The following is an 11681-nucleotide window of genomic DNA, read 5'->3' on the forward strand; positions in this document are numbered from 1 at the left end:
ATGGACCGACAGGTTTATACTGACGGGCCACCATCGCCTCCATCTTTTCTGGCTGAATACAAGCCTTCATGCCTTGGAGCAATGAGATGCGGAATCGAAAAACAGAGCAAATCATTGCCTTCTTGCGGTGGACGAGCATGGACTGAAGAAGAGGTGTGTATAGCTGCGCATAAAGTAGGAGGCTGATTACTGAAGCCTATGCTAATAACCATGGTCAGGATGCCTACCTTTACCGTGCCCGCATGATGAAGACTCCATACAAACGTATTGCAGCCCATCTGTGTAAGACCGAACTAGCTTGTCGCTTGCACTATCATCAGATGTCATCTGGCAATCTCCGAAGACGAAGTGCAAAGTCACGATCTTCCTCACTCAGCCTGGAATCAACTCATTACCCCGTTGAGGACTCAAGGCGGGAATATTCTACCCCTTCACACACACGAACCCCATCTCCACGCTACGAGCCAGTTCCCAGCTACTTCCCTCCGTCTTCCCCGGTTTTCTCTCAAGCATCACATCAGCGATTGCCATCGCTTTCGTATCCGATGGAGCTATTACCAACGGGTCCAGGCCCCAACACACAACCCATGGCCCATGCTAGCACAGCACACGACAGGAACTCGTCCCCACCAAGCCATCGATTCCATGTTAATATCGACACTCCCAGGCTGTCGAATATACAGTACACCCATAGATACTCTTTCCCTCCACTTTCGACCACCAACACTGCTGCCAAATATCCTTTCCAAGCCGCATTATCACAGCCTGCTATATCTGATCCATCTCACGATATAACTTTACCACCAATCCGATCGATTCCCCTACCCACACCCAGCCCTAGCCCAGGACCAGGACCAGCCCCTTTAATTCCCTCAAGGGGTCTCCTTAGAGATGTTTATCGTCGTGGGTCTCACCCGCTAGCAGAGCAATGTACTAGCGATCTCCGTCATGCAGCCGACGAACCCCGACAGCCTCGAACCGCAGAACCTGGTGTTCGCCAAATTACTCAAGGCGCCGTGCGAAAATGTGCCGTCTCTTCGCTTTTGAATGTTGAGAGAGAGGTGTGGGCTCCTCGAGGGATTAAGAGCAGCCCCGTGATGTGAAGTGTCTGTGCGAGGCTTTTGCTTCGCGGTCTTCTCTTGTTTACTATATTTTCTCAGGATAAATTTACTGGTGGCTAGACACACTGCACATTCTTCTTAAATATACCCTTAATCCAGGAGCATTGGTTATTTTCCTCCTTTTCTTTCTCCATTTTACCTCATGTTAACAAGCTTAATGATAACCGGTTGCAATTCTTTTCAGCTCATTCCATCTTGCTCCCTCCGAAAAAGAGTATTCCGGTGGTGTATTTGCATATGTTTTGTCCCGTTTTCTTTCCCGTTTCTGTATGTCCTTTCCATGGAAGAGGAAAAAAATTTACATAATTAATATAAAGACATGCCGTTGAATCTCATATTTTATTGACCCCTTATCAAGCATGTTACCCGTAGATGCGCGGATCATTCTTTCATCCTTTATAAACTACTGGAAATCCTACTACTATAAGTACATCCACCCTTGAAATTACAGCCTTGTTCTGTAGTGATATCAGCCGGATATCCCGGCCGGGCTCCATAAATTCGGTTGAGGAGCGATATAGCATAAACTGAGCGCCAGGCATAAATTGTATACGGAGTACAGATACAGGATTGACTCAACCGGAAACAAGGCCTTCCGCGAGTATTAAAAAGCAGAGAAAGAGGCCAAAGCAAGCCATCGCATGGCTTAGAATACTGTACTTCTCTTGTAACGGCTAGCCATGCGGTTCCTGATGATCTGTGGGCCAGGGGGGTTACTTTGGACAGGCTGATATTTTGCGACTAGCCATACACCTTCCAAAGAAAGAATAGGTCGATTCGAAAAGCCTGCCAGATGAATTCCAGAGCCACGGATAGCACTGTGATAATATGACTAGGCGACCCTCACGTATTTGTATTTTAATTTCCCGGCACATTGTTCTGAGTGCTTGCTGCCGGGAGAATGCGTCGCTCCCTTCGCCCTACGCAAACATACATGCGTGCATGCACAAAGTGACAGGTGCATGTGCAAAACTGTCGTAGGGGGAGGATGATTATTGTCTGGCCTGACTTGTTACTCAAGCGAGTGACAAGAAAGAAAATCGGAGCGACGGGGGCTACTTGGGTAGTTAGCTAGCTTCTCCCGCCTCGGGGATAGTATTGCGACCCCCTGAGTATGCTTTACCAGAAGACTGGATCGACCTCTTGCCGAGCAGAGGGCCATAAAAAGCCAAAGTGGTGACAGCAATGTATTTCCCAATAAAAATGCCCGTTGATGGATACTTTCCCCATGGGTAGGTTTCCAAAAGGGCTGGAAGGATGCTTTTTGGCGGCAGGATTTAAAAGTCAAGCATCTTGACTAGCTAGCTCGCTCATGGCAACGGGGAGATGATCGTCCTTCCCTTGGAACATGCCTATATGACTTATGACTGATAGTTCGTTATGTACGGGGGGGAAGATGTGATTCGAGGCCCCTAGCCGCCCAGTTCTCGAAGTGCGGATGGGGCTGAGAATCAAGCCTGCATCACATCAAACCCACATGCAAGAGTCATTCAGGTGTTGACACGTTGGAGGCCAGCACGATGCTGCAGGAAGCTGACGGAGCACGCTGTGCCTATACATACAGGTAGACAGGAGATAGCTAGTTACTCCGTAGTTACATTCATAGATCGGGGATCTGACGTAACTAAATAAAAGATGGCTCCGGTTGTATGAAGTAGGATGCAGTAATAGTCGTATATCGACTACACTTGGCCACGAAGCCGGCGCCCAAAGACCCAGGCTAATGTATGAGCCCTGCACTTGTCGCCATTATTAATAATGATGTAAGGCGCTGCTCGTGGCATTCTTGCTGGAGCTTGGGGAGTGAAGCGTGCATATACACCACCTGTCCGCTACCAAAAACGGCCACTGCCTGTTTCCAGTTTAATCCCCAAAGAGAGCAGAAGGACCAGGGATGCAGGCTCACTAGTTCACTTATTAGGTGATAAATATCTCACTTGGCAAGGGCCCAAGAACCGACTAACTTGCATGCGATGACCACCTGAAGCCATTGTCTTATTTTCTTTTAAATATGGCCCTTCTTTGTTGCCCTGGGACGGATTCGAAGACTCCGCCCTCGGCACCAGGTTGATGGCTAACTTTTCATGTTTCCCGATGAATGTCACACCTCCTTCTTTTCTTTTGGCTTTCGGTTCATCGCGATATGGACAGCCGGCGGTGAATCTGTCTGTCGGTATTCAGGGTCGAGAAAAGAGTCGATGGCACTGGCCAAGCGTCAACCTGCATGTTAGCTGCTGTTTGGGTTTTGGGGGTCAAAAGACCACTCACCTTCTCAGATATCAGTCTGCTCGTTCGTTCAGCCCTCGTTTAGGGTGACCAAGCAAGTAATACTGTACTGCATGTTAAGCATTATACCCAAGCTGTCGGGTTTGGACCCTCGACTATCTTTTTTTTTCTCCCCCCTTCGTCCTTCAAAATGTGATTTACAGGCCTCTCAGGCCCAATATCAATCAATACAGCCTCCTACCCCTTAAACTCGGATCACACCTGGTTTCTCCTGCAGCAATCTGTTCCCGAAGCAGTGGAAACGGACCCCAAACTCTCACAACATCGGCAGCAGCAGCAGCAGGCTCTTTATTGTGAAAACCCGACACAGTGGAATCTGGGCGGGAAAGAGGCAGGGTCGGAGCAGATCAACACCGTCGGGTGAGAGAAAGAGGATAAATGTCCGTCAAGGTGCAAAAGAAAAGAGCGACAGCAGGAGAGCGCCCCTTAACATGGACTCTTTAACCGAGCCATAGTAGACTTCATTGGCGTGCATTCCTTGGGTCGTTGTTGTCGTTGTCTGTCAGTCCCGCCAGTCTGTCCGCATGTTTTGAGGAAGCCCGTTGTACAAAAAACCCCGCCGCTACTTGGGTTTGTAAGGTCAATCGCATATATCCATGGCGTCGAGAGCATGCATCTACGGGATTCACGCCCTGCAGGGCCGTCGCGGTGGTCGCTCCTATTAGCACATCAGCACATTAGCGTCCCCAGAATGGAGCCTGGATAGAGCGACTCGCACTCAATATTCCCACCCCTAGTCAACAGCACCTGTCATGTCGACCACTCTTGTTTCGACACGCCCCCAAAGACTTTCTTCGTAAGAAACACCGATCACCGGAACCGAAGTAAGAAGAGAGAGAGAAAAATAGGGAAAGAAAAATAAAGAAAGCCAAACACAGTTACATCTCTATGTTGCAATAGACTTTTAAAGAGCGCCTGCACCTGCGTATAGTGTGTCTGAGAAAGTCATCCTTTTTTCCAAGGATGCATATCTTATGATCTTGGATTAGCAATATGTCTAGCCCAGACAGGTAGGTATAGATCATATTCCTCGCAGGAGATGCATTAGTCTGTGTCCCTGCTATTCCATTTTGGAGCTTAAATTTCTCGAGAGACAACTCGAGACGGGCTCTGGAGTATGCATTCAGGGTTATCGAATGACTATATTTAGTACGGCGTTGAGGCTCGTTAGAGCACAGCCCGGTTGTTTTTTCTGTCCATAATTAACAGAAGTACACGTTCAACCTTTCCCAAAACGATGGTTCCAGCTCTCCAGGTTTTGAAGATTAAATGTGTATACAGAAACCGATATAATGGTTTGCTGTTGCATTGTCTTGCAGGCACTGGTACTCCGTGTTCAAGGATTCATAAACAGGGAGAGTAGGGTGAAGTTGCTCCATGGGCGTAATCTGTTGGGCTGCGACATATCATGACATGACATCTCGAGGGGGGAAGCCGATTGAGTCGTACCGCATATTTGTTTCGCTGACTGGCAACTCTCAGTTCTGAGATCTGAGCCGCAGCAGCCAAAACGTCCAAGTTCGACTGTGTCAGCAAGGAGAAGTGGAGTTCAAGTTTTCGGAGAGAAAATGCGGCTTCCCGGCCTCATAGCTAGTCGATATCGTGGCCTAAGTGGTGGGCACTTTTCATAAAACGGTGGACGATGGGGCTTATACCGGATAAAAATAGGCCACCATATGTATGTCTGCCAACGGCCTTATGCAAACGGCGCAGTTGTTTTGCACTTATTGTTATTTTTTTTTTTTTTTTTTTTTTTTCAAAAAATTTTCTCTCCCTCTCGAGAACTGCCATGTTCATTTGAGACATAACAGAAAACCACCTGTGCAAAGCGGACCGACGATAGCTAGGGTAGTTGTGAAATAGGATGATAGCGGCAGCCCCCAGACGATGAAACTGGGTTGCGGGAAATCACCAATCCCAATTATGTTGGCCGAAGTTCGTGGTCTCAGTGCAATCACTGGAGCATTCTTCACGAGGAGGAACCAACAGCAAACACATCATTACACTGTTGGAAGTGCAAGCTGAAAAAAAAAAAAAAAAAAAAAAAAAGTAATGAAATGATAGGAATAAAATAAACACTATTACTCCGATTTTCTTTCTGCAGGGACGGTGAGAGGACAGATTTCACGGCAACAGCCCGCTGATGGAGGATAAAAATACACCCATCAACTATGGGGAGGGAAGAGGGCTGTTGCCCCATACAACATGTAAGGGCGCTCTGTTGTTTGGTATATTGAATGTATTAATATCCGGGGAGGATATAACGATAATCCTCCGTTTCTATAAACCGGTCAAAGCTTTCTCCATCCTAAGGCAGCCCACTCTCTGCCTAGAACTTCATGGAGAGCAATAACTAATATCGACGACCTAGAGCTCACGTATTAGCGTGAACGGGGCAAAGCGCAAATTGTCCCTTTTTCTGGGGGGATGGTTTGATGAAAGCAACCGGTACTCCGTAATTAGTAGCTAGTAACTAAGAGAGAGGGAGAAGGGGTAGACCTGGTAGTTACTATCCTCGCTGCGGCGCAGCACGACAACCGCGAGATCTGCCCATGGTCAATCCGCAACCAGGAATGAAAAAGGCGGCCGGCTCGGGCAGACTAGCAGATTTTCGACATATCGAACCTTTCTAGAATGGCTGTTTTGCTCCGGGATCGCTGTCTGACCTGGCAGGCAGCTTTGCAGGGCGATGCAGGCCACAGAGATTCGACGTATCATCTGCCTGACTCGGGAGTTGGGGGACTTTTTTGCTCCCTCTTTTCTTCTTTCTCGCTAGCTAGGATCTGGATAACTAGCTCGCTCGCTCGCTCGTTCCTCTGCTGCCTGGACCCTCCATCTTCCTTCCCTTCCCTGTTGTCTGCCTGCGCTGTCTGCGCGGCCGCCAGGGGTAAACCTCGAGCTTGCCGGCATGTCGTCTCCTTCTGCCGGCGTCGTGTTGATCACGTGATATCGCGTCCCGGCAACCCCCTGAACGTCTTCCATTCAGCTTCGCCCGTTAAGCGCCAGCCCCCTATATCGCGAACCTCATCTGCGAGCCCTCTCGCGGCCACTCAGCGACTCCTTCGCCGCCCCATACCACACTGGCTAGCCTCTTGTGTTCCTCTTATGCCCATGCCGTGATCCAGTCGGGTTGTGCACGACGATCATCCTGCCGTGGCTGGCCGGATGTCCCCCCCGTTAGTGGGCTCGGATGGAGAAGCGAGGGAGCGAACGGGCGAGTGACTGCCTGTGCCTGTGCCTGTGCCCGTGCCTGTGCCCGTGCTTGTGCCAGCATATGTGCCTTTCTGTGCCAGCGATGGTATGTGTAGAGCCTGCTTTCCGTTATTGTTGATGTCCCGACTCGAAGTAGCTAGCTAACGGCCCCCTTCATGCATAACCCAATGGAGCTGTCTGTTTCTCCTGATTGCTGGACGGCCTGATCATCTTGCTCTAGTCTTCCTTGCTCGAAACTCGCAGCTGACGGGTCAAGCTGAAGGGCCTGTCTTGTCCGTCCCGTCTGTTCCGTCTGTTTCTGTCATTTCGCAGCTCTACGATCCTCGGATGGGCCATTCTTTCTTCTGTGTCAATAACTGTCGGTTATTATGAGCCTCCTCAAGGAACGGACGGACGGACGGCCCATCTCGACCTCTGGCGGAGCCCATCAGGGACTGAAACTCAGTGCTCCAACCCCCACAAACCATTTGCTGTATCCATGCACACAAGACAACATCCACACGCTATCTAGCTCTTGTCTCTTGATGGTCTCTCTTCTCTCCCTGGCAATTTGCTCCGTCTTCTCCATCTTCTTCCCCCATAAACGTTCATCTTGAGTATCTTACGCTACACTATTACTCTCCTTCTCTCTCTCTCCCCTGGCCGTTTCTCTCCACTGCCGCCAAGCTTCTCGGTACAACCCACCCTGTCTGTCCTCCAAAGCTCACCAATCTTCTTGGGCCAAAGTGACCTCTAACGTATGACGGCTGCCTTTCGTTCCCCCCCTCCCTCCACTAGCCTCATCGTCATCCAACCTTTCTTGCGTAGTACTACGTACGTATGGAGTAACACGTACATAGCTTTCATCGCCATGTATACGTGGTCGAAACGCTCCGTTCTTAGTGCCGAGTCACCAATAGCCGCATCCTGGTTAGGAAATACGCCCGGCGGCTAGCCACGAAAGCGGCCACGCGGAGGTTCGTTCAAAAGAGAACGGGCCCCAAAAAGGGTTTCCCTGGCCAATAAGGTCCATAGAGACATGGCAGATCCTCCATTATGATGAGCCAGGCATCTCTGTCTGGATCATCTTGGACCATCAGTTCCGCCCTTGACAGAAACTAGTCGATAGCAGTCCGTATGCTGCGGATGCTAACCCTATATTCCATCATCCGCACGCACCGCACCGAGGCATCCGTGGAGAGACAGCGAGAGAGAGCGAGAGACAAAGTCGAATAGGCTATCATCCGCGCTAGTTAACTCGAAGCCCTCCCCACCACCTGCAAATGATCCTCTCTCGCATATACGCTATCTCCATCTCGCTTTCATATCAAAAGCTTTCGATGCTGTGGATACGAATCTCCCTCTAACCTGTTTCCTTTTGTTCCGGAAGTCTTACTGACTCGGCGAAAAAGTAAAATCTATGAGGGGAAAATGGACGAGGCCTTCCCCCCTCGCTTTCCTCCGTTCGTTTCTTTTTCTCCTGCTTCACATTTACGTGAGTTCAAGAAGATCAGTAAATGTATGATCGGCCCGTACACATTCCGTACTAGACTTGCAAAGGCCCCCAAGACACCTCAAAGTGGAGTGGCACAACTTCGGAACAATATCGACGGCCCTCTTGCCTTGTACGAACGTTCGACATGCATGCCCGATTACCACGTACGGCTAGAGAGAAAGCGACAAGAGGCAGAAGCAGAAGAAGACGCAGGAAAAGGAGAGCACCCGCTCTCTCCCCCTTTGGGAGCATCTCTGTACAGTACAGCCGGCTCGTCCACTCCTCCCATGAGGTTAACTGCCCTACGCCGCAGTGTTGCCCCTTTTCACCTACCGATTCTGACTGGGCGTTATTAATATATGTGGCCCCCTGCACAGAAAGAGGTATATACTGGTATATGCCCACGGAGCATCACGGCTCGTCCACATCGGCCACGACCATAGCCATTATTAATATTACTGTTCGCTGCTGCTCATCCCTATGAGATGTTCGCCCTAGTGGGATAATACTAGATAATACGTACAGCAGCACACAGTTCGGATAGAAGGGCAACAAACTTAAAACAAAAAAAAAGACAGTTGCCTTTCTATGGTTTCTTTTTTAGCAGCAGGGGCCAGCTATGATTCGGTTCCGTCCGCCTGGGACGAGTGGCTTGAGCAGTGATAGGATGGCTGTTGATATTCCCTGTCTGTCGCCTGCCCTCAACGATCGAGGTTGCCTGTTTTCTCGTCGACGGCCTGGCCTGACAAGCCTTGCCGGCCAGGGGAAGAGGGAATTTATTCCCTTTCCTTTTTCCCTTTTCCTTTCTTTTTTCTCTTGCTCCCTCTCTCTTCCTCTTTTAACGAGTTCCTTTAACCTTCTTGCGCTAAAAAAAAGGTCCTCCTTCGCTGAGTCGGATGTTACTAAGGTCCTCTTGAGCAACATCCCTCCCCCCTGGCTGTCTTTATTCCCGCCTTAGTTACTTTGGCTGGCATATCGCTTCTGGGGGGGATGTAGGAGGAGGCGTTGCTCTCCGCATCAGCGTTAACAACCACAACCTGCCTCAAACCGTTACGAACGGTAATAATCAGGCCGCTCATGGCCTCTACATGGGGTTTAAACGCAGGCTTAGAGGTACCTACCTCCCCCTGTCAGTTGCCTAAAATCGCATCCTAGACTCTTGAGGCCAAATGGGGGCCATCTTGATTCTACCTCCCCCTATGGACCAAACCCACCCCCTTGAAGATGGCCAAAAGCCGGCGCTTAGATGCAGCCTTTTTAATTTTCATTCTTTTTTCCTTCCCTCTGTTCTTTTTTTCATTTTTAATTTGCTATTGCGGATCTTCTCTGGCTGAAGTGGCACAGTCATATCAGCATGTGGACCTTTAATTTTTCTATTCTCTTGTTCCCGCTCTGGAGAAGCAGTAAGTATATGAGAAAGAGAGATTTGAAAAAAAGAGAGAGATAGAAGCGAACGATGACCTCAGATCATTATTTGAAAATCTTGGATGCGGGAGCGTTCGTTGCATCGTCTGTGCTCCTGATTTGCCTACATTTATTTGGCCCGCTGGAGTTGGCTCCTCGTTACTCGTTGACTGGACAAGCTATATTCCTCTGTTTTCCACAATTCTTCAGAAGAAGGCAACATTTATATAGCTACCCAGTTTCCCGCATCAGACTCGGACAATACTCTTTCAACATCAAGCTCAACTGTCCATCACGGCGTGTTTCTGGTTATATACTCTTCTACCCCCTGCGTCTCATCTACACGCCCTTATCGGAAGCCGATCTCTTCTATCTTTCTATACCTCTCCTAGTGCGGAGATTACTGTATTGACTCTGCCCTTATACTACTTCGTCACTGCCCGCCCATAGTGCCCCTCATGTCAGCCAGCAATATTACAAGCTCGTGGCAAGAATCACCTTTTCAAGGCCAAATGTCTAACATGCTTGAAGACCAAGAATGGGTTACTCCTGGCACGGTATGGACGAAAGCTGCTGCATAGCCCATTCTAACGCCCCTCGCCGTCATCTGCATACTAACATACTGCTATTAGACATACACTCCAAGCTCCAATCCATATGTCTCAAACTCACACGCAAACCAAGCCATGCTCACCCCAATCAGCCTCTCCGACGGTGTTATTCTTGACCCCCGACACAGTCCATGCCCCCAGCATCATCAAGGTCCACGATACCCACCCATGGGAGCTGGCGGGATTCAACATGGGCTCGGAATCACTGGAACATCTGCACTGAGCTATGTGCAACCCAGCATGCCTTCATATAATCCATTTCATAGATCTATGATGGAGCATGAGTCAACCGACTATGAAAGGGAAAGAGCACATATGAGGACCTCAAGAGCGCCATCACACACCCCGGCGCACACACCTGTTCTTATGAGGCCCACACCAGTCACCATTGCCCCCAACCCAGCGGGACTCCGGCAGTTGGAACAGGAGAGACAGAGCTGTCAGGAGGAGCAGCAGCCCCAGCGCAACCCTAAACGACGTCGACGTGCTCGAAGAAGATCAACTCAGTTAGAAGAAGAGACAGATTATGCCATAGACCTTAGGAAGGATGGCCATGCATGGAAGGAGGTCGTGTCCCGAGTAAACTATCGTTACAACTCCAGTTACACTGCCTCGCGCCTTCAAATGCGAATAACTCGTCGATATCAACGTGCGCTGAAAGGGTGGTCTGAGGATGATGTGAGTACGTGCACCTATTTTCGATTTGCATTGATAGACACTCCAACTCCCACCCAACCTCGCTTCCTTGGTTTTCATAGCAAATAGCAGGCGGACTAACACCCTCTCATAGATTCGAGCCCTTCAGAATGCTCATACGTATTGGGAGACTGAAAAGTTCGAGATCATATCACAGAAGGTCCGTGACAGGAAGGATTATCGCAGAGAAGCTAAGTTGTCTAACTGGCTATCTTTATAGATACAAGACTTTGGCGCTACAAAGAGGTGGACTCCTTCTCAATGTGAGCAAAAATGGGAATTACTTCAAACACATAGTCGGGCTCTAGTGACTAGCCCGAGAGATACGGAGGAGCAAGAATCAGAAGCAGAACAAGAATCAGAGGCCGAAGACGATGACGAAGAACATTACTCGAAACGTTCTCGAACTCAATAACTAGCACCATTTCCTTCCACACGGCGTTTCAGGGAGAGGCTTTTACAGTCGTCACCATATACCACACACATACACACACACACACATCCATACCTATGCTCCCATATCACCCCATCATCTAACCATGGGCCATCTACCATCCACCATTCTTGATACCCAGCATATTTTTGAACCCAAAATTTACCGATTTTCTCCTTCCACATAATCATCGGCGGCACAAATCCATCTACACATATACGGAGTACACTTTTGATATTACGGGCTAATGACTTGGTTTTACTGATTAAGATTTGTTTTTCCTTTTTTTCCCTATGTTATTTCTGCGGTTTCTTATCTGGTCTCTGGTCTTTTGGTTTACATTTTGGGAAAGTTTCATATTTATATCTTTTACATTCCTCGGGCATACGTTTACATTTCTCCTATGTGTATACAAGTTATTGTTGAGAAAATATCGGTGGGAT

General features: G+C 48.9%; 3 protein-coding genes across 3 annotated transcripts; all 3 read left to right on the plus strand.

Moving 5' to 3' along the window:
- MGYG_06086 (hypothetical protein) lies at nucleotides 1-1103 on the plus strand (the record flags this gene model as incomplete). Its single annotated transcript, XM_003171497.1, has 2 exons — nucleotides 1-153; nucleotides 219-1103. The coding sequence occupies 2 exons, from the start codon at nucleotides 1-3 to the stop codon at nucleotides 1101-1103; spliced, it is 1038 nt and encodes a 345-aa protein (XP_003171545.1).
- A 2088-nt stretch (nucleotides 1104-3191) lies between these two features.
- Nucleotides 3192-4088, plus strand: MGYG_06087 (hypothetical protein; the record flags this gene model as incomplete). The annotated part of the gene is made up of 3 exons (XM_003171498.1): nucleotides 3192-3411; nucleotides 3560-3767; nucleotides 3866-4088. The coding sequence occupies 3 exons, from the start codon at nucleotides 3192-3194 to the stop codon at nucleotides 4086-4088; spliced, it is 651 nt and encodes a 216-aa protein (XP_003171546.1).
- Nucleotides 4089-9956: 5868 nt separating this feature from the next.
- Nucleotides 9957-11220, plus strand: MGYG_06088 (hypothetical protein; the record flags this gene model as incomplete). The annotated part of the gene is made up of 4 exons (XM_003171499.1): nucleotides 9957-10055; nucleotides 10131-10787; nucleotides 10900-10965; nucleotides 11026-11220. The coding sequence occupies 4 exons, from the start codon at nucleotides 9957-9959 to the stop codon at nucleotides 11218-11220; spliced, it is 1017 nt and encodes a 338-aa protein (XP_003171547.1).
- Nucleotides 11221-11681: the final 461 nt, after the last annotated feature.

This window comes from Nannizzia gypsea, genomic scaffold (genome assembly GCF_000150975.2).
Source record: "Nannizzia gypsea CBS 118893 supercont1.5 genomic scaffold, whole genome shotgun sequence".
NCBI classification, from domain to species: Eukaryota; Fungi; Ascomycota; class Eurotiomycetes; order Onygenales; family Arthrodermataceae; genus Nannizzia; species Nannizzia gypsea.